At 38.0% G+C, this 21,667-nt stretch overlaps 4 protein-coding genes across 7 annotated transcripts; 3 read left to right on the top strand and 1 right to left on the bottom strand.

Moving 5' to 3' along the window:
• LOC18614321 (transketolase, chloroplastic) lies at positions 1-3,718 on the top strand. Its single transcript, XM_007052028.2, has 7 exons — positions 1-635; positions 826-916; positions 1,009-1,114; positions 1,203-1,485; positions 1,832-1,980; positions 2,067-2,220; positions 2,361-3,718. Exons 1-7 carry the CDS (start codon positions 141-143, stop codon positions 3,318-3,320), a joined length of 2,238 nt encoding a protein of 745 aa, XP_007052090.2. The 5' UTR covers positions 1-140; the 3' UTR covers positions 3,321-3,718.
• On the top strand, positions 7,699-11,546 carry LOC18614319 (3-phosphoshikimate 1-carboxyvinyltransferase 2). Its single transcript, XM_007052025.2, has 8 exons — positions 7,699-8,224; positions 8,307-8,551; positions 8,792-8,945; positions 9,691-9,905; positions 9,997-10,114; positions 10,408-10,618; positions 10,935-10,996; positions 11,093-11,546. Exons 1-8 carry the CDS (start codon positions 7,883-7,885, stop codon positions 11,309-11,311), a joined length of 1,566 nt encoding a protein of 521 aa, XP_007052087.2. The 5' UTR covers positions 7,699-7,882; the 3' UTR covers positions 11,312-11,546.
• Positions 13,470-15,684, top strand: LOC18614318 (UDP-glucuronate 4-epimerase 3). Its single transcript, XM_018126672.1, has one exon. The coding sequence runs from the start codon at positions 13,993-13,995 to the stop codon at positions 15,304-15,306; it is 1,314 nt and encodes a 437-aa protein (XP_017982161.1). The 5' UTR covers positions 13,470-13,992; the 3' UTR covers positions 15,307-15,684.
• On the bottom strand, positions 17,491-21,431 carry LOC18614317. 4 transcript variants are annotated; one of them, XM_007052021.2, is made up of 9 exons: positions 21,054-21,431; positions 20,846-20,882; positions 20,457-20,647; positions 20,176-20,352; positions 19,836-20,053; positions 19,415-19,558; positions 18,727-18,944; positions 18,195-18,453; positions 17,491-18,062 (listed from the first exon to the last, which is right to left on the bottom strand). In XM_007052021.2, the coding sequence occupies exons 3-9, from the start codon at positions 20,530-20,532 to the stop codon at positions 17,934-17,936; spliced, it is 1,221 nt and encodes a 406-aa protein (XP_007052083.2). In that variant the 5' UTR covers positions 20,533-20,647; positions 20,846-20,882; positions 21,054-21,431; the 3' UTR covers positions 17,491-17,933. The 4 variants fall into 4 exon arrangements, with proteins under 4 accessions (XP_007052083.2, XP_007052082.2, XP_017969847.1 ...); XM_007052020.2 differs by having other exon boundaries at positions 20,457-20,587; XM_018114358.1 differs by lacking the exon at positions 20,846-20,882.

Raw genomic sequence — 21,667 nt, 5'->3', positions numbered from 1 at the left:
TGGCTCCTACTTGCCTGACTCTGGCATCCTCTCCCTTGAATATATCAATTAAAGTTAACTCTCTCTTTTCAACATTACCAAAGGAAGAGGGGTCTGTCTCTTCACCAAACTCGCCGTCTCACTCACTCGATTAGAAAACAATGGCCTCAACTTCGTCTACCACCCTATCCCAAGCCCTCTTGGCTCGCGCCATCTCTTACCATGGCTCCACCCAGTCCTCCGACCACCGCGTCTCTCTCTCCACCCTCTCTCTCCCCACCTTCTCTGGCCTCAAATCCACTACCTCACGTGCTTCGGCTTCTCGTAGACGCCCTCCCGTGCGCTCCTACCAGAACCGCCAAGTCCGTGCCGCCGCCGTGGAGACAATTGGTACTGCCGCGGAGACTTCCTTGGTGGAGAAATCGGTCAATACGATCAGATTCCTGGCCATTGATGCTGTCGAGAAGGCGAATTCGGGTCATCCTGGGTTGCCTATGGGCTGTGCTCCGATGGGCCACATTTTGTACGATGAAGTCATGAGGTATAACCCGAAGAACCCTTATTGGTTCAACCGTGACCGTTTCGTGTTGTCCGCTGGTCACGGTTGTATGTTGCAGTATGCTCTGCTTCACCTCGCTGGTTACGACAGTGTCCTGGTAAGCTTCTTTTAAATTGGATCTGAGTCTCTCTTCCTTTATTTGGTAAAGTTCTTTATTCTTTTAAATGTTTTCTTGATGATTTGTTTAATTGTTGGGCAGTAATTTTTTGAGGACGATTTATGGTAAAAAGAAAGTTGATTTTTTGCATTACATGAATAAAATTTATGATTATTGGATTATGTTTTAGGAAGAAGATTTGAAGAATTTCCGTCAGTGGGGTAGCAAAACCCCAGGACATCCTGAGAACTTTGAAACACTTGGAGTTGAAGTCACAACTGGTTAGTGATACTCCTTTGCGAAAGTGATTTTATTTGTTTTTATCAACAAAAATGTCATACTAAGCAAATTTATCTACTTATATGTGGTGCAGGTCCTCTTGGTCAAGGTGTTGCGAATGCTGTCGGACTGGCTCTTGCGGAGAAACACTTGGCTGCTAGATTCAACAAGCCAGACAATGAGATCGTTGACCACTACACGTATGATGACTCAGTAGTCACTAGTTCTCTCTTTTTTGTCGCCTTCATGTTCAATCTTGTAGTTATATTGGGCCTTTTGTATTTGTAGATATGTTATTTTGGGAGATGGGTGTCAAATGGAGGGTATTGCAAATGAAGCATGTTCACTTGCTGGACACTGGGGACTTGGGAAGCTTATAGCTTTCTATGATGACAACCACATTTCCATTGATGGTGACACTGAAATTGCCTTTACTGAGAGTGTTGATAAGCGTTTTGAGGGGCTTGGGTGGCATGTCATCTGGGTCAAGAATGGAAACACTGGCTATGATGATATTCGTGCTGCTATTAAGGAAGCAAAGGCTGTTAAAGACAAACCCACTTTGATCAAGGTCATATATTTTCAACATGTTTGCATTCCTACATTTTGTTTGGAAGTAATATGCTTGCCTTCATTCATTGATGTGAGAAAGGCCCTGCATGATATTAGAAGCATAAACAATGCCTTAATTGAAAATGGAAAAATCTTTTACCAAATAAAGAAAATTGAAATATCTTGTCCCGAATGAAGAAAATTGAAAAATCTTGTACCAAATAAAGAAAATTGAAAAATCTTGTGTCTCCCTTCATATTGCAGTCAACCTCGTTATTGATTTTATAGACAGAATTAGGCTCATGAGAACTGTGGTACAAGATGTCATTTTCATTGAAGTTGCTTATTCTTCTTATTCTTTGCAGCTGACAACCACCATTGGTTATGGATCCCCGAACAAGGCAAACTCATACAGTGTACATGGGAGTGCACTGGGTGCCAAGGAAGTGGATGCTACTAGGAAAAATCTTGGATGGCCATATGAGCCTTTCCATGTACCTGAAGATGTTAAAACGTAAGGAGAATAATCTAGGTTTTTATGTATGCATTTGATGATGTTATTTTGGTTTTGTGTACAAAACTTTTTTGCCATTTCTGCAGGCACTGGAGTCGCCATGTCCCTCAGGGTGCTGCTCTTGAAGCCGAATGGAATGCCAAGTTTGCTGAATATGAGAAGAAGTACAAAGAGGAAGCTGCAGAGCTCAAGACAATCATCACTGGTGAACTACCTGCTGGATGGGAGAAGGCACTTCCGGTGAGTAGACCTCTGATTGTCCTTAGTGAACAGAGTAACACCTAAATTCTTAGATAATGCTCCTTCATAGGATTAATGCAGTCTGTATGACATTGGAGTGTAAAACTGTTATTTGAGCCTTTTTTGTTTGCAATTTCCAGACATACACTCCAGAGAGCCCACCTGATGCTACCAGAAATCTCTCTCAACAAAATCTCAATGCCCTTGTAAAAGTACTCCCTGGTCTTCTTGGTGGAAGTGCAGACCTTGCTTCTTCCAACATGACCTTGCTCAAAATGTATGGTGATTTCCAGAAGGACACCCCTGAGGAACGCAATGTTAGGTTTGGTGTTAGGGAACATGGAATGGGAGCCATCTCAAATGGCATTGCCCTTCACAGCCCTGGTCTGATTCCATACTGTGCTACTTTCTTTGTCTTTACTGACTACATGAGAGCTGCCATCAGGATTTCTGCCTTGTGTGAAGCTGGAGTTATCTATGTTATGACCCACGATTCCATTGGTCTTGGGGAAGATGGACCAACCCACCAGCCAATTGAGCACTTGGCGAGCTTCCGTGCAATGCCTAACATTTTAATGCTCCGTCCAGCTGATGGAAATGAAACTGCTGGTGCATACAAGGTTGCTGTCCTCAACAGGAAGAGACCCTCAATTCTTGCTCTCTCTCGGCAAAAGCTGCCCCAACTTGCTGGAACTTCCATTGAGGGAGTTGAAAAGGGTGGCTACATTGTTTCAGACAATTCTTCAGGCAACAAGCCTGATGTAATTCTGATTGGAACTGGTTCTGAGCTAGAGATTGCTGCTAAAGCTGCTGAGGAACTAAGGAATGGAGGAAAGGCTGTTAGGGTTGTCTCCCTGGTTTCTTGGGAGCTCTTTGATGAGCAATCTGATGCCTACAAGGAAAGTGTTTTGCCATCTGCTGTATCAGCTAGGGTGAGTATTGAGGCTGGATCAACATTTGGATGGGAGAAGATAGTTGGATCCAAAGGAAAGTCAATAGGAATTGACCGGTTTGGCGCAAGTGCACCAGCAGGCAGAATATACAAGGAATTTGGTTTAACCCCAGAGGCTGTTGTTACAGCAGCGAAAGAACTCTGCTAGGCTTGGTTAGAAGCCTCCGGCGAAACTTGTGGTTTTTGTTTTGGGTGAAAGATTACACGAAGAGGCCATTCCAATCATAACAGTCTCTTTTGTTTTAATAAGAAGCAGAATTAAATCTTCTTCTGTTGCTTATGATTCATCAATAGCAACATAGAGCGAAAGGGTGGGTAGAGTTTCTGTGTGCTTATGAATTTGTAACTCCTCTTGGACTTCTCCCAGAGTTTTGCAATACTTCTTGTTGCTTTAAATTAGCTGACCCTTGTCCTCTTACATTTTCTTTTTTTCACGTTAGAACGGAAGTTATCTACTATTGTAATTTTGATTAGTGGTCGAGAACCTCAAAAATTATTATTGTTCGAACATGTTTGGCCTTAAGATGTAGGACCCAGTTTGTATAATTTCGCTTTCTACAGTAACCGGTCCCTCGAATTGCACATTTCTATCCATTTGTTTGACATGTTGAATGGATGGATCAAGCAATAAGGCGTCGGATGTTCCTACCAAAAAAAAAAGGGATGGGTGGTTGAAATTTGTGGTTAGGTTCCAGCCAGAAGAAGCTCAACTTATGCGTAACATAACTGAATCGGATTGGGAAATGGTTTCAAGCCATTCAAAAAGGCTAGGGGTGGGAGTGGGACCAATTAACCAATTGAATGAGGCCAAGAATTGAGAAAATTTTTGTCTGGGATCCACCAGGGAAGAAGGAAAGCTATTGATCTATTGATAAGTTTGTGGTAGGTGGAGACCTGTCCTCACTCGGCCTATCCTCATTGTCTTCTACTACCTAAAGTTTCTTGACAAGCTTTGGCTAGTGTAATCAATTTTCAATCTTTTCACCCAAAGAAAAAAACATCTCATTGTTTTTTGCCATGAATTGCCATGGGACCCAAATTGCCAACATGGCTTGTGGTCTTATGCTTGAGTTGGACATTAAGAGACTTCAGCATATTCAACATATATATCCTAATTCCAATTTCCAGCATATTCTTTCCCCAGGAACAGGGGCTTAGCTGCCCCCGTTGGTTTGGTGGTGGAAGGTTTACCTACAAGGACAAAGTGACAGCATTAATTTTTCCATTGATTTCTTTTATTATTGTCATTTTGCAACGTGCAGGATTTTTTAAGATGGCATCAAATCTTCGACCTGCATATGCAGACAACGATAATTAAAAGAAATGGGGATTAATATCACCAACCGACCATTAAGGTTAAGTTTTTTATTTACACTGATTTTAGATCTGCCATCTTCAATCCCGATGAACAGTAATTCAAAAACTTTGCTACTCTTATTCAAAAAAAAAAAAATCCTCTGCTACTCTGCTGAGCTGATACAGCTTTAGAACTTTGACATATATCTCAAGGTTTATTAGTGTGTGATTCGGAAGGCAAAGCTCCGTGAGGAAGGACAGCTTTTGATCCAAAAATGGACGAGGAGGAGGCTAGCTTTTAATCATTACAGCGGACAAGGTTCCAGTATGATTTGACATCTTGCTATGGATTTTTGAATTCCATGAAACAGGATCAGAGAAGCAGACGAGGTCATACCTAAGCAAATTACTAAAACAATATACTTCATTACGAGAAACAGAGTGCTCCTCATGAAGTGACTTTACATATATTGCCTCTGTAACAAATAGAACCCAAAAGTCCATCAAACAAAAAAAAAAAAACCAAAGCACACTACAGACTAGCAATGAAATGACTGTCGTGAATCGCTCAAGATGTCAGTGTTTTCCATGAAACTAGGCTGCTGCTGTGAAACTTGCACAAGTTCATTCCGAGCAATGCCATCAATGCATCCCACTCTGGCACTTTCTGGTCACCACAAAGATCAATTCTTGGTTAATCCAACCAATATATTGTGTAAAACAATTGAACTTCCTTCTATTTACCGAACACATCTCAATTTTGTGATTGAGCTCCCATTTTCCTGACTGAAAATCCTATGAATTTGAAGAAATATAATCCCCATCCTCAGAAACACTACCGAAAAACGATATCCATGCGGAAATGATAACTTAGAAAGACTTTCATCAGCCACATCGTGAGGATAATGTGACAGTCTTTTTTATTCAAATGGCTCCTGTCAACAAACTGACAAATCGAATTAAGGTTGTCATTCGCATATTTGAGACATGGAAGTGTACAATCCATTTCTCTCCATGAATCATCAATGCCGACCGTTAGTGCATACCAGACGAATCTCGAATTGTGAATCAAAACGGCAACACACCGATTTCTGTTCCCCACTATCAGGAAGACGTGCAATATCGTAATCAAGCAAAGGTCCGTCAACGCCTCGGTCGAGAGTAGGAACTTTCAACCGCTTTCATGGTGGCGGGGTTTGCAACATATGGAGGGTTGATACTTCGAAGGAAAATGCCGGGTTGTTGCAAGTGGTTCTCAACGAAAAGGGCTGCAGATTTCACGGTTCCAAGAATTTTATGCGTTGAAGAATACCTCTTCGAATGGCATAGGTCTCTCTTGGCCTGCTACTTTGGCAACAAGCAACCTCCTCACGATCTATGACTGGTATGATTCAGGATGATCTAACCTCTTTCGTTTACCACTCTATGATTAACATGAGGTTGAACATGATGCGAACCCTGTATCACTCCACTGCACACTCAGTGTGAAATTCATAGCTCCCCTCTAGAATATGACATCCTCCCTTAGCTCACTCTAGAGTTTCTCATCGACATACTCCTTTGCCTTTCCTTTAAGAGTTTCTTTTCAATGTGAGACTTAGACTCTATCTATCTATAGCATATATTTTTTTCGATATGAGATTCATATGATTCTCGACATCCTTCTCACTTCACTTCAACAAAAGCTTATTATCCTCAATGATACATTGCTAATACCCCTGAATATGTTTTGATACCAACTGTCATGATATACACCAATCTTTATGAGGTATTGTTGGTATATTTTAAAACCTATTTTGCTCGTCACTCGATATGTAAAGTAGAATAATGCGAATAATCTTAAAAATATAATGAAACCAATATCTAATTTCGTCTTGCACGAGAGAAGGGTGCTAAGCATGTGTAAAGTTGTTTGGCCTTAGGGTGTTTATTTTTATTTTCTGAATTTTATTCAAAACATAACTTCTTGTTCTTAATTTTTCTATTCTTATTTTATTTGTTTTTTGTACACAATCACTTCATCAAGATATCTCTATATCTTAAAAACACCTTTGCATATTATAAGATACAATCTTTGAATAAAGATATTATTTCAAAAATTATCTTTCAACTATTCATTTTATAAAATATAATATTTAAGTTACAATATAAAAATTTAACTTTTCATATCTAAATTTTTAAATAGTAGTGTTTTTCAGTTGTTTCTTATCTTTTGAATTTAAAAGTATTCTTTTAATATATTACTTTATTAAGATACATAACTTTTCACATGAAAAACTACTTATAATTCAATAATCACATTATATGACATAATCTTTTAATTTATGTGATTTTTAAATGATCACAACTTTTTATGTAAAAAATATAATTTTTTATATATTTTAAAAATATATCAACAAAAACGATATAAAAAAATATATATATAAACAAAAACCATTATGATCAATATTTATAGATGAGGTTCACCTGTTAATTAATCAGTCCAACACTGTTGGAACCACGACTTAGCACAGTGATCAGCATGAATACGTCAAGCAATTAGATACGAACAACCAAATTTCGCCAAAACTAAAATTAAATCTTCACCATCACCAACTTTGCTTTTGCTTATTGCTGGATTTGAAGTACGAAACTCCTACCTCTACCTACCCATAAGCCACAAGTGGTGTCTTGAGTGTTGAATTTAAACATACCTACTACGTCTTTGGTCCCATTCGTACCCTCAAGCGGCTCACTGTCACCCCCATTCTAGTCCCCGTGAGTACCTTTCTTTCTTTATTTCCATTTAATCAAAGATGGCCTTTCTTTATTTCAATTAAATTAACGGAGATCTAAGATTGAGGAAAAGCTTTGTTTGGATATCAGTGTTCAGTGCCATTCGCCATTCTCCTGATACAAGCTCAACCAACGAATATATTTTTTTTGGGCTCATCGTCGAGGGCCTAAATGCATAAAATAACCATATCTCTGGGCCCCCAATAAATAACCCCAAATCTCTGGTGGCTCGAAGGGTTACGTGGCAAATTGTCAATGGTTGCCCATGGACCCCCTTAGACAACGGGGTTGGTGAGGCCAGGGAAGTCAGAGAAACGCAAATTTTAGTTCCCACCAACCCCCCAATTCGGCGTTGTATACTTAACAAGCACAACCGGTCACAACACAAGGTACAACTACTCCAAAGCAACCCTGAATTTTTCGAATATAAGGAAAAAAAAAAAAAGCATTGGAAATTCACCTTCATTTTCTGGTAGCCCGTGGAGTTGGTTGGTGAAGCCTTCCACTGAGTCAATTCAACAACTACCACGACGTTAAAATTTTTCTTTTCTCCTTTTAATCCCAAAAATCATTTCTCATTTTAGAGAAACAGAAGAAACAAATTCCTGTAATCTTCGCTTCAGCAAAAGTTAGAGAGAGATGGCACACGCTAGCAAAATCTACAGTGGGACGCAAAAAACATGTGTTTTACCCAATGTCTCAAAATCCCAGAAGCCTAAATGTATACCTTCGGTTTCCTTCAGATCAAATCTCAAAGGAAGCTTTTCAAGTTCTTGGGGTTTGGTTTTCAAGAGCAACGGTAAGTTGGGAACAATTAAGGTTGGGCCTTTGCTGGTTTCTGCTTCAATGGCAACAGCAGAGAAGCCATCCAGTGCATCAGAAATCGTGCTTCAACCAATTAATGAAATTTCGGGTACGGTTAAGTTACCCGGGTCCAAATCACTGTCCAATCGAATTCTGCTTCTTGCTGCTCTATCTGAGGTTTGTTAATTTCGTAGCTTATTTAAATTTGGTGTTTCTAATTCCTCAATTATTTAAGTTTTAATTCTTGTTCGATATGTAGGGAACTACTGTGGTGGACAATTTGTTGAACAGTGATGATGTTCATCACATGCTTGTTGCCTTGGGAAAACTTGGGCTACGTGTGGAACATGACAGTGAACAGAAACGAGCCATTGTGGAAGGTTGCGGTGGTCAATTTCCAGTGGGGAAAGGGGAAGGTCAAGAAATTGAGCTTTTCCTTGGGAATGCAGGAACTGCAATGCGACCACTTACTGCTGCTATTACTGCTGCCGGTGGCAATTCAAGGTCTGTTTAATTATCTGCATTTGCCAAAGATATAATGTGGAAATGTAACCATTTAATCGTTTTTCAGTGATTTGTTCCTTAAAAAGGGATTAGAAATGACATCAGCTTTTCACTGTATTCTTTAGTTGAGGAAACAAAATGTTGCATATTCATGGAACTATTTGCTTATATGCTGATGCTTTTTATATTGTGTATTATTATCTTTTTGAGCTAACGCATATATGTTACCAATCTTTTTAGCTACATACTTGATGGTGTGCCCCGAATGAGAGAGAGACCAATTGGGGACTTAGTAACTGGTCTTAAGCAGCTGGGTGCAGATGTAGATTGTACTCTTGGCACAAATTGTCCCCCTGTTCTTATAAATGGAAAGGGTGGTCTTCCTGGGGGAAAGGTAGGGCTCAAATCATTTTTGTCATGTTGTGGTTTTATGTTGTTGGATAAACTGTTTTTATGAAGGTCATCCTAGAACCTCTTTAGAAATTGCTTTTCGAAGGTATATATGGGGAGCCACATAAGCTACCATTAGAAATGAGCTTCCATTCCATGTCATTGTGTATTTAAGTTAAACTGTCAATCCCATGCTTGTTAAAGCCAATGCTTTAACCTCCTTGATGTATAAATGTGAATTCGTTTGTATGCATCAGGCGAACAAGACTTATGGCAGCTGGAGAACCTTTTCTGTGGGATTTTTTTTTTTTTTGGATTTTCCTGTTCTGGTATTTGCTTGCCAGGTGTTACTCAAATGTCAGTTTTTGAGTATGCATGTGAATGATCAATCTTGTTAACCAATTAGCATTAATCATTAATGTCATGCATATCTTCCTTGGGCCATTTTTGGTCAAGGAACCCATAATATTAGATTCTTGAAAATGCATAAGGAGAAGGAAGTTGGTTTTCCTGTCTTTCTAACTATTCATTTCATCAGATGCATCACATTCATTAATTTAGAAGTCTGAAACTTTTGACTATTTGTGATGTCTCAGCTTCTGGTTCTTTTGCTTATTTTTACTTCTAGGCTGTGTGAAGGAAAAAGACTATATTTTGACCAAAATAAAAGGAAAAAAGGCTATATGACTTTACTTCTGGAAGTTGTTGTACATATTCATAATAAACTTCTGGCATGGCTCCTTTTGCAGGTGAAACTTTCTGGTTCAATCAGTAGTCAATACTTGACTGCTTTACTCATGGCAGCTCCTTTGGCTCTTGGGGATGTGGAAATTGAGATAATTGATAAATTGATTTCAATCCCATATGTTGAAATGACTATAAAGTTGATGGAAAGGTTTGGGGTCAGTGTGGAGCACACTGGTAGTTGGGATCGATTCTATATCCGAGGACGTCAAAAGTACAAGTAGGTTTCTTAGGTCTCACACTCACACACATAGCTGCTCAATTTTAATACTCTTTTTGGACTAAAATTCACATCTTGATAAATCTTTTAGGTCTCCTGGAAAGGCTTATGTTGAAGGTGATGCTTCAAGTGCTAGTTACTTCCTTGCTGGTGCAGCAGTCACTGGTGGGACTGTCACAGTAGAAGGATGTGGTACAAGTAGCTTACAGGTATTTTTATTGTGAAGTCCATGAATTTTATTAAGTTCCCAACCGAATTAGATGTATATCAGATATGTCCTGTGTGAGTGGATGTATTTACTTTTGATTTCTTACAACATTGCTTTCTGCCTTTCAAGAGTGTTGTTGAATTGTTTTGTCTGTATTCAAGGCTGATCTCAAATCCCTTTCAATTGATTATTCCAAATGGTTTCTCCGCTAGAGTTATCATACTGCCTTGGATGTTCTGTTGAATCTGAACATAAACTCATACTTGTTTTTTCTTGGTTTTTCTTTTGATTAAGGGTGATGTAAAATTTGCTGAGGTTCTTGAGAAGATGGGTGCCAAAGTCACCTGGACTGAGAACAGCGTCACTGTCACTGGGCCACCAAGAAATTCCTCTGGGAAGAAACACTTGCGTGCCATTGATGTCAACATGAACAAAATGCCAGATGTTGCCATGACTCTCGCTGTTGTGGCACTTTATGCTGATGGTCCCACTGCCATAAGAGATGGTATGATCTTGCTTTTTGTTTCTCTAAGGTGAACATGTGTTAGCAGGTACAAATGGCATCAAAGGAAAAAATAAAAAGGTCATAGACGGAATCTTTGTTAATGAGAAATTTGAACCCCAAAATGCATTCGGATTAAAAGTAATCTTTACCTTTTGATTGTTAGTAGTTGTGAGCAATAAGTGTTCTTATTTCTGGTGCTGAACATTGTATGCAAATTTTGAAATATGCTTGTTTCCTGTTTTTCTCAACCTAAAGACTTTTGACAGCCTTTCTACTATTCGTTTATATAATAACATCTTCCCTGATTTCTATTCAGTGGCAAGTTGGAGGGTGAAAGAGACTGAAAGGATGATTGCTATATGCACTGAACTCAGGAAGGTAGATTCTAGCTAGCTTTATGCTTGTAAAACTCCTTTAGGTGGTGCTAGTTTGGCATTTTTTTTCCTTACTTCTTTGTTCGGCTTAATATTGCAGCTTGGAGCAACAGTTGAAGAAGGACCAGATTATTGTGTGATCACTCCACCAGAGAAATTAAATGTGACAGCAATAGACACTTATGATGATCACCGAATGGCCATGGCATTCTCTCTTGCTGCCTGTGCAGATGTTCCAGTTACCATCAATGATCCTGGTTGCACACGGAAAACCTTCCCTGACTACTTTGAAGTTCTCGAGAAGGTTACAAAGCATTGAGCAGCTCTTCTACTTTGTAATACTGGAGAGAAAGAAGAGGATGGGAGCAAGGTTCATGCCACCATTTCTAAAATCATAGAGTTTGATCCTTATTTTCTACCTATAGTGAAAGATGACTCGGTGTTTGATCCTTGTCATGAAGACTGTAATACTAAACAATATATAACTCAATTGAGGATTGATTCTTTTTGCAATTCCAAGTCAATTAATACTTAAAAGGGCTCACCTTTTGCCATGTTCCTTTGCCCATCTTATTCTTCTTTTGGAAATGGAAGAGCAAGTGGGGAGGGGAGGCCAATGTTTGCAAGCAGGTGAGTTTCAGTGGAACCATGATTGTGGGAACTAGAGAAGAGAAGAAAGTAGGAATCTATGAAGCGGCAGTTTAGCTTGCATCTGCCAACAATGTGCTGTGGAACATTGTAACCACGGCGTATTCCACAACCAAAGGTCCAAAAGGGGAAAGAATAGTAAATGTTTCATTGATAGGGATAGCTTCCATAAAGTAATAAAATATGCACTTTATGCACAATCATATCCAACGGTCCAAGTCCAGCTTACATTAACTAGCAGGGCATGGAACATGTTGCCGCTTGCCAGCTATAAAGAAAGGATAACCAGGACGATTTTTCTCGACTTTTTGCCACCAGTCTTCACATGGGGTTGGGTGGAAGCTGCGAGCAAATTTAATTTTGGAAATTTCCCTCACAATTAATTTATTTGTTCAAGACTCCATGGTCAGAGTAAAAAAATATTTAAAAAAGAAAAATTTTTGCACCTGAAAATCAAGGTTTTTACTGTAGAATGTGGAGCATTAAGCAGCTTACTTCAAGCAAATATCTTGACACTCTGCTGACATTGAAAGAACACCTTCTGTCAGCCAAGTTTATGAACAAAGCCGGGGTTTTAGTCATTTTAGAAGCCATGAAAATGCTTAGATGTTTTCAATTAGCTAGATCATCCTTTGCATGAAGATGATGGATGGTTGAGGGACACTGCATAAGGGGGAGTTTGTTGGGTCAGAGTTTGGTGTAATTCTTGAAGATCACTCTTCTTCATCCTGAGCTTTCAAATGAAGTAAACTGGTTTTGAGCTTTGTGATTCCTTCTACAAACTTCACCATGTGGATTGCAATCTAAAACCCACATGATGCTTAGCTTAGCTTAACATAAATTGCAATCTAAGATATCTAAAAGACAAATTCCATCAGGAAAGTTACTTTTGCCTTCATTCCAAGTCTGTTTGCACTGCCCATGCGCTCACTAATTTTGACTCTTTTCTTCTCTCTCATTAGACCATATACCCATTGCCATAAATTTACAAAATAGGTACATACCCTAGTTTATCTAGATAAATTGGTTCACATCTTATCAGATTTCTTCCCCTTTTGATAAGCTTCACTTCCAGCCATACCTTGCATCTGAAAATTTACCATTTAATATTTTATATTAGGATTTTGCTAGAGCCAAAATCCTGGAGATTTCCAGCATAATCATAGTCAGAATACAATTAAATAATCGTCCATAACATAATTACTGTCACTACTAATTTCTAAAATATTAAAACAAAAAGACAAAGGAAGCAGGAAGCCAACCAAAAGCAGTACTAGTACATTTGCAGTGGCATCATAATGTAGTTTATAAAGTAATAATTTTGTGGTGATGGTTGAATTGATTTGTGCAGATGCCAGGGCATGACTCAGACCAGGATTAACTTTCAAAAAAAAAACCTCAGACCAGGATTAACATTAAAAAAAAGTTTGTATTTATCAGAATAATGCAGATAAAAATACCCATTTAAGTTACTATTAATTGCATAATCATGATTATCATGAATGACCTCAAATTATTGAGAAAGTTCAAGTTTCAGTAATCCCCACAAATCTCGGAGGTTTTTAGATTATAATGGCAGGAAAATCATGGGGGAAGCTATTTGAGTAGTTTATAATTTAGCATAAATTATAAAGAGTTTTTTTTTCCCGGAAAATTATCCTTAAACAAAGGGGTATGAATCTAGAGGTCCCCATTCCCAAGGCTTTCCCAACCAATCAAACTCTTACCTCTCTGATAAAAATTAGACAAGCGGATTTTTACAAGCACTATCTTTCTTGATCACCCATTTTTTCTCAAGAAAAAAAAAAAGAGAGAAAACAATAACCAAAAAATCTTAACCCTCCCCAAATTTAACCAAGTCAATAGAATTGAATCAACCCATTTCAATAAATACAGTGGTTTGACCCTTCTTGATGTCCATCACCCAATTCCAAAATCCAACTCTCTCTCTCTCTCTCTCTTTGTCTCTCATATCCCAAGGTTCACTATGTTTTTTAAAGCAAAAACCAAATCTTGATCCCTCCTCCCTTCTTATTTAGAGGCATTGAAAGAGTTATAAACCCAAAAGGAGAAACCAACAACAAACAACCCATCCTTTCAAGAAACCAGAAGATTCCCATTTTGGCGCAAGAAAATGCAAAAGAGGTAGCAAAGGAGAAAACTTCAGCACCACCCTGAAAAGCCCAGAAAAAAAAAGAGAGGAAGAACTTCCCTGTCCGGCACCACCACCACCACCACCGTCTAAAGCTGAATAAATCCCCAAATCGCGAATACCCATTTCTCCGAAACCCTAACCCTGAGAGTGAAAAAAGAAGAAGCAAAATTCTGGGCCTTCCAATAACACGTCAAAAAATGTCAAAGCAAATGTCTCATCTTGACAACATTCCATCAACGCCAGGGAAATTCAAGATGGAAAAATCACCGTACGTCCACAATAGACTGAGGTGGCACTCCTCTCTTGCAAAGCTCACATTTTGGTCCTTTATCTTCTTGGGCCTGATCTTGATCTTCTTCTTTCGATCTCCTTCCTCCAATCCCCTTCCTCAAGATCCTTCGCGTCGCTCTCTCCGCACCTACAACTGGGGTGGACCCGCTTGGGAAAAACGGGTCCGTTCCTCTGCCCGTGTCCGTTCCCGTAACGGCATCTCCGTTTTGGTTACTGGAGCTGCCGGTTTCGTCGGTACCCACGTGTCGGCTGCTTTGAAGAGGCGTGGAGATGGTGTTCTCGGACTCGATAATTTCAATGACTATTATGACCCTTCGTTGAAACGGGCTCGGCAAGCGCTTTTGGAACGAACTGGAGTTTTTATTGTGGAAGGAGATATCAATGATTCCGCTCTTTTAAGGAAACTCTTTGAGGTTGTTGCATTTACCCACGTGATGCATTTGGCTGCTCAGGCTGGTGTCAGGTATGCTATGGAAAATCCTGGTTCTTATGTGCATAGCAATATTGCTGGTCTTGTTAGTTTACTTGAAGTCTGTAAGTCTGCTAATCCGCAGCCTGCCATTGTGTGGGCTTCTTCGAGCTCCGTTTATGGGCTTAATACCAAAGTTCCATTTTCTGAGAGAGATAGGACTGACCAACCTGCTAGTTTATATGCTGCAACTAAGAAAGCTGGTGAAGAGATTGCACATACTTATAATCATATATATGGACTTTCTTTAACTGGTCTGAGGTTTTTCACAGTTTATGGCCCATGGGGAAGGCCGGATATGGCATATTTCTTTTTCACTAGGGATATTTTGAAGGGGAAGTCGATACCAATATTTGAGGCTGCTAATCACGGTACAGTGGCTAGGGATTTTACCTACATTGATGATATTGTGAAAGGATGTTTGGCAGCATTGGATACTGCCGAGAAGAGTACTGGTAGTGGAGGGAAGAAGAAGGGTCCGGCTCAATTGAGGGTATATAATTTGGGGAATACTTCACCTGTGCCAGTTTCGGATCTCGTGAGTATTTTGGAGAGGCTTTTGAAGGTTAATGCAAAGAGGAATATTATGAAGTTGCCACGAAATGGGGATGTTCAGTTTACTCATGCCAATATTAGCTTGGCTCAGAGGGAGCTTGGATATAAGCCTACAACTGATCTGCAGACTGGATTGAAGAAATTTGTCAGGTGGTATCTCAGTTACTATTCTGGTGGGAAGAAGGCTACTGGGTAATTCATTCTTTGTATGTGGTAGGATCCTCCGAATTCTTTCATTACGATTCTTATCATTGTTTTTAACATTTCTCTGTTCATTGCCCAATTATCGTTATTTCATATATCTTTAATGATGCCATATAAGGGGGGATATCATGTCCTACGATGAAGAAGTTTTGTGATCAGTGGACATTGTTTGCTGGGCAGGCACTTCCTGTATCAAAAGAACATTGGAACAATCTTTTTTTAATTTTTCCTCTTTCTTTCCCATGGAATGTAATTGTTGTAGTTTTGGAATTGTAGAATTCATGACTGATAGAGCATATGCTGATTGGTGGACGTGTATCATTGCTATGCAATTTCAATAAGATAGCACACGATAATATGTTCTTTCTTTCTTTTGTGGATAAATTGGGTCACAATTCACATTTTGAAATTTGACTTTTCTTTTAATGTTTTCTGAATAATCCACCCCCCCCCCCCCCTCCCTATAAGAAAGAAAGAAAAAAGATGCTTACCGTATTAATAATAATTTCCATATTTATGTAAAGGTGATGTTGATATCTTGCTATGCTCTTTTGCTTTTAAAAAAAGATGCTTACTGTATTAATAATAATTTCCATATTTATGCTAGATCTTTGCTCATTTATTGAGGTATTATGCATTTTTCCTTCTCTAGCATAGTGGTATTATTGCTTCTTTCCTTTTTTGAACTAGGTATTAATGAATATGATATCTGAGTTATGTTTATATGACTCACTGTTTAAGAATTGACAAAACATGACTATTTAGTGTTCGAATAAATTGTCTGGGATACTGAACTTTAGGAATGTTTATTCTGTCATTACCTGTTTTATGATTTGTGGAACTTCATACACCCTGAATTAGTACTATACAGTGTGGTCCATGATCCAAGAATCATTCAGGTTAACAAGTAGTGGAACACTCAGCAATCCAAGACAAGTTTTATTCCTTAATAAACTGGTCCTTGAACAACTAAAAGATCATTTGTCAATAGAAAAGCATCTGCTTCAAAGCATTTGTTTGATGTATATGACTTTCACTTGTCCATTTTCATTTATATTCCTTACATGAAAATTTATGTTTTTATAAGTCTTCACAGATTGAAAACCTCATGCTGTATGATGTTAACATAAATAAGATTTATGTAGCCAAAATAAAGTTATGTGGATTGTTCACTAAAGGATTTATGAAATACTTGGTCAGGTTATCTAGGTGCTTGTACTGCATCTTGTGTGTTTGATTTCAATTTGCCATAGTCGACTTGGTCTACTTCAAGTATGATAAATGTTTTTAGAGTTCCAGTAGCACTGAGAGTTTATTGGGGGTTCTTGCATTGAACAATGAACTTGAAGGCAATAAACTAGAGGTTCATGAAATACTTACGGTGGGTGTTTTTGGGGTTATCCTTTATTATAGTCGGCAACTGGCCATTAATTAGTATTATGGATTGTTCTGCCTTCACATCCACTGGTTAACCAGATATGAGAGTTGATGTGCTCCTATGGGCCCTCTCGTGCATGGTTTTTGTTAGTTCAATTCCTAAATTACAATAATGTTTTTGCCTATAGTGCAAAGAGTTTCTCATGTGCTGAACTAAGACTTAGCTCGCTTTTGCCATGCCTTGACTTTGCATCTACGAGTTAGCTCGCTTGGCTCTTGAGCAAAATAATGATGCTCGATAAGACATCTTTGTATGTATCTTAGCAACCTAATTTGTCTTGTATCTGTTGCTATTCACTGTTGCTGTTATATGCTTTTGAGACTTGTGCAGTTGTGCTGTTTTGGGCTGGAAAGAGTTTATTCTCAAAAACCTATTCCACTTTCACTACATTTTCACTTTTTAAAATGGCAAGAACCTTAGATTGAACAAAGAACAAACAACAAAAGGATGCATGCTGTAGTACCCTTTTACCTAGTCTTCTCTAGAAGTTGTGTGGGCAAGCTTTGTCTTCTTTTTAAAACCATAATTAAATCCCAAACTAAATCTCAACAATTATTTTTTTTTTCAGGAAAAACCTGTTATTTTACCTATGTTTCACGTAATTAATGCTCCCCCAACCCTATGGGCCATGGGTTGGCCGAAAACAAAGAGAACCGTATGAGACGTGGAATTAATCACTTCAGGGAATAATAATTGCAAGATGAAAAACATTGATGTTGATCAAGTAAAGTGGCAAGAAAATTGAACTTGGATATCTGATTGAACCAAACCTACAAGTTGTACTAAATTTGTTTACTCAAATGAAGTGGGAACGTTTGCAAAGTCTACAAAATAAGTCCCAAATTCCAGCCTACGTTTCCAGGTTTCAACCCCAAGAAAAGGAAACTGACGGAAGAGAGAGTAAATGAATGTTACATCAAAGGAATTGAAGCCTGTCAATATAGGCTTCTGTATAAATCTCGAGTTTCTCTGCAAGCTCTTTCCAAAATGTATTCAGGAATATCAGATTCCACCAAAAACTGGGGAATCTACCCCACTGATTAACAATTTCAGGTGCCATTCGAGTGGGTAATCTTGCATGCCACAGAAAGAAGTTTTCCACCCCCTTCCTTTGTATGAAATTAGATGTTTCTTCAATGTCTCATAAGATACAGTAGCTATGCAGAACCAAATGAAATTGCTCAAAAGTCATACTTTGTTCTCCCACTCTTCAAGATGAGGCACAACATATCTGAAATATCAGCTGAAGAACTTAAGAAGTTCCAAGCCTCAAGCATTAGGCGTTTCCTTGATCCTTTAAAATGAACAACCTATACCCAGTAAAGTGAAAATCCAGTCAGTTCATACATTTAAACGCCTTCAGCATGAAACATACTCAAATTAATCCCTTTAAATTTCAGACTCAGCCAGCCACCAAAATTATCATGGAAAGACTTAATTACCTTAACATCTAGAGGCATGCCATGAAACTGGCCAGCACCCTCTGGTGGTGTCCAATTATACATAGCACATGGTAAAAATAGCACAGATGCACCATCAATGTCTTCCGTAAAAGCCTGTGCTTTACTAAATCTTTTTGCATCAAAAGAGGGATGGGACTTTATGACCCAGGAAAGAGCTAACTGATCACCAAGCATTCGGGAAGCTTTCATGTATCTGGAACTATAGACTTCGAATACTTTTTGTAAAAAATGTTTTGCCCTGAAAGCAATTTCACATTTTCAGCTTCTTCAGTGAAAATTTTGATGCTATGTTGCTTAAATATTATGAGGAAATAAAAGGAGTGTTTCTTCTGGAGCTCTCACTACAAATCATACCCTTCATTGGAAGGAGAAATTCCAAGTTAAATACCTCCCCTACCACCTTCAGCCCAGCTGGCCCATTAAGGTTTAAGTAGATAAGTTATGAAAACCAGATTTTTTGAACCCAAAGAAAGACATCCATGAAAGGAGAATAAAAGAGCAGATTCTCAACCTTAAAATACCATCATGTGTACCCTGCACAGTAATAAATCCAGAATTCAGAGGCTGATCTTTGTTGTTCCTGAAGGTAAGAGCCAAGTGGAAATTTTGGTACTTGTCAAATATCTGTCCTAGGTCATCAATTACAGCAATATCTGAGTCTGTAAAGATGAAATGAGTTATATGCCCTTGCTCCTGAGATAGCTTCTCAAGCCTGGCTTCGAGAAAGGTCTACATAGAAAAATGGTAGTTTAACAGATAAATTAGGACACTGTATTTCATAAATAAACAGGGTCAGATGGTTTTGGACTTCTATGTTTGTCACGACTTTAGTTTATGTAAGATAGTGTGTCTTCTAATCTTACTGGCTGCAGTGACTTTTTTTGTGGTAAACAATATAAAGAGAAAGGCAAGTTTCGCAAGCTACGAAATCAACATCCAACAAGGGAGGAGAAAGTGTATAATAATGTTTTATAAGAATAAAAAAAAAAAGATGAGGTGGGGGTGCAAAAATCATCTTTATTTGAAAAGAAAGAAAAAAAAGGGAAAAATTTAAAAATAAAGCACATAAAAGAAAGTTTAGGAAATTTTTTGGTCTTAAGAAAATGAAAAAAAGAAATCCTAAAGGTATGATTAATAGAACATATTATAAAAGAACAGCAAAACTTTTCTACCTATATATAAATGCGATGTGCCCTTACAATGTAAGACCTGATTCTTTGAAGCATCAACTTGTCTCGAGAGTATTCACCCTGAATGGGATGTACAGTAACTCTGTTTCGGTGCACTGAGAGATCTGACTCTGGATCAGTCAGAATGATAACATTGCTTTGAGGCATTCGCACCTGAAAGATTTTAATTCAGAACTCCTCATTAAATAATGATTCCAAGCAATTGACTATAAGTTTCGATTTACTGAATGTATGATACAGATTAGAACAAATCCTGTACATTAAAACTATTCCATGATCCAAAAGAAGATAAGTTATAACATTGAATAACAACTCATGTATAAGAGAGTATAGTTCTGACGCTTCAAGCAAATTAACAGAGATTTCTAATAGACATTTCCTTAAAGAAGCTAGATGCATAATACTGCATGGTCTTAACTGAAGAGCTTACCTGAATGAAGTTAATGAAGGTGTTCAAAATGGCCATTGACCTATCCGACTTACTATATGAAGCATTCCCAACGGTAACCAAGTTTGATGATCTCCTATTAACAAGACTGTCAGGTGAGTTGTTATAAATGGTAAAAACAGTCACAAAGGCAATGCCATCTCCAACGCCAGAGGCATGAGAAGGGTTTGAAAAATAGGGCTTGTTGAGAGCTTTAACTCCTGGAACAAATTGAAAACATCAAAAACAAAGAATATTACAGCAACAAATTTAAGAGCTGGGAGCTAAGTTTTTGGGCCCCTTTATCAAATTAATGTACTATCAACAAGGAATTGGCAAGAACCTTGGCATTGCAAACGATTGGGTAAGCCTTCTCCAGCAGCTGGTCCAAGAACCAGATGATCAAATTTCTTGCCATTTTTCTTGGGGACATCTCCTAACACTAAATTCTGATCATCAAATTTCTTGGTATTTTTCTTTGGGGCATCTCCTACAGTCTGGTTCTGGAGCAATTCCAGAACTGAAAACATGCAAAAACAGTCATTCTAAAGCATTCAATAATAAACAAGAAAGACATCACAAAGGTCAACAACTGAATACATTAGTGCAAAAAGGAACAATCACCAGAGAACAAATGAGTAAGGATGAAAATAAGTGGCAGGCAGAAGAGGAAACGACGCCACCCAGCACATGCTTTCATGCCTAACCAATCTTTCAACGATAGGTACTTTCTTTTAATTTATTGCGGACCGCTACTGCATGATCGAAGGGGAAATATTTTCAATGGCACCATTAAATTAGACTAAAACCGGATGCTGCAACAGAAATATTATGAATTACGAATTTAAAAATATGAGAAGCTACAGCTTTGCGTAAATGAGTTATTTCCAAGCTCAATTTACAACCTCATTACCAAAAACATTCGTGAATCCAGCATTAAGACAACTCATAATAAAAGTTATTATGATATTGAAAGAAATCATATGGATTTCGGATCAGGTTCAAGTCAGTACCAGCAAAAGATTCACAACAAGTAACAATGGTAAAACCCTGAGAACCCAATTCAAAGAAGAGTCAGAGGACGTCATGCTACGTATAGGAAGTAAAAAAGGAAAATTCTGAAGCAAGAAAAACCTAACAACGAGAGGCAGTTGAAGATAAAAACAAGTAGTACAGAGAGGAAGTAGAAGAAGAAGAAGAAATTGAAGAGATTTACAAAACCTGGACTTAACCAGTTGGCTTTAAATTTTGGGTGAGTCGACAGCAAAGATCTCAATTCTCCTTCAGGAGTTCACTGTTCATCCAAAATCTGTTTTCCGGTTTTGGTCCGCCGGTTTTACGTTTCTTTCCGGCATATTCCGTTTTTGTGTGTCATTTTTCTTTTTCTTTTTCTTTTTTTTTTTAGGATTTTTATGTGAATGAGTTGAGCCTCAAACTTAAATGGGTCTACTCATAAAGCTAAGATAAACTGTTGCATTGCAGTTTGGGCTAGAGCAGATAATGGGTATATGCAATTGTTAAGTATTCTCGAATAATCAATCCAATTATATAAATTTATTCAATTCGTTTATATAAAATAAAAATATTTTATATTTAGATTTGAATCAAATTCGAATTATCTAATTATATAAAGCATCTTATATTTAGATTTGAGATAAATTCGACTTGAAAATTACAGAAAGTAAAAATATCTTATATTTAAATTTGAGATAAATTCGAATTAAAAATTCATGCTCGATTACATAAAATAAAAATATCTTATTTTTAAATTTGAGAGAAATTTGAATAGAAAATTTACTAAAAGTATTTGAGGCATGATTTGTTTGTTACAGGCC

Source organism: Theobroma cacao, chromosome 1 (genome assembly GCF_000208745.1).
Source record: "Theobroma cacao cultivar B97-61/B2 chromosome 1, Criollo_cocoa_genome_V2, whole genome shotgun sequence".
Lineage (NCBI taxonomy): Eukaryota > Viridiplantae > Streptophyta > Magnoliopsida > Malvales > Malvaceae > Theobroma > Theobroma cacao.
The sequence above is the reverse complement of the archived record's forward strand: the minus strand, read 5'-3'. Positions and strand labels throughout refer to the sequence as shown.

What these genes read in the sequence shown, in the direction of transcription:
- LOC18614321 (XM_007052028.2), top strand. Translation starts at nt 141, where the DNA reads ATGGCCTCAACTTCGTCTACCACCCTATCCCAAGCCCTCTTGGCTCGC. An exon ending in GAGATCGTTGACCACTACAC is followed by an intron (nt 1,115 to 1,202) that starts GTATGATGACTC and finishes TTGTATTTGTAG; the next exon opens with ATATGTTATTTTGGGAGATG. An exon ending in GATGGGAGAAGGCACTTCCG is followed by an intron (nt 2,221 to 2,360) that starts GTGAGTAGACCT and finishes TGCAATTTCCAG; the next exon opens with ACATACACTCCAGAGAGCCC.
- LOC18614317 (XM_007052021.2), bottom strand. Translation starts at nt 20,532, where the DNA reads ATGAAAGCATGTGCTGGGTGGCGTCGTTTCCTCTTCTGCCTGCCACTT. An exon ending in ACACATGATGGTATTTTAAG is followed by an intron (nt 18,454 to 18,726) that starts GTTGAGAATCTG and finishes AATTGCTTTCAG; the next exon opens with GGCAAAACATTTTTTACAAA. An exon ending in GCATGCCTCTAGATGTTAAG is followed by an intron (nt 18,063 to 18,194) that starts GTAATTAAGTCT and finishes TACTGGGTATAG; the next exon opens with GTTGTTCATTTTAAAGGATC.
- LOC18614318 (XM_018126672.1), top strand. Translation starts at nt 13,993, where the DNA reads ATGTCAAAGCAAATGTCTCATCTTGACAACATTCCATCAACGCCAGGG.
- LOC18614319 (XM_007052025.2), top strand. Translation starts at nt 7,883, where the DNA reads ATGGCACACGCTAGCAAAATCTACAGTGGGACGCAAAAAACATGTGTT. An exon ending in GCTGCCGGTGGCAATTCAAG is followed by an intron (nt 8,552 to 8,791) that starts GTCTGTTTAATT and finishes CAATCTTTTTAG; the next exon opens with CTACATACTTGATGGTGTGC. An exon ending in TCCCACTGCCATAAGAGATG is followed by an intron (nt 10,619 to 10,934) that starts GTATGATCTTGC and finishes ATTTCTATTCAG; the next exon opens with TGGCAAGTTGGAGGGTGAAA.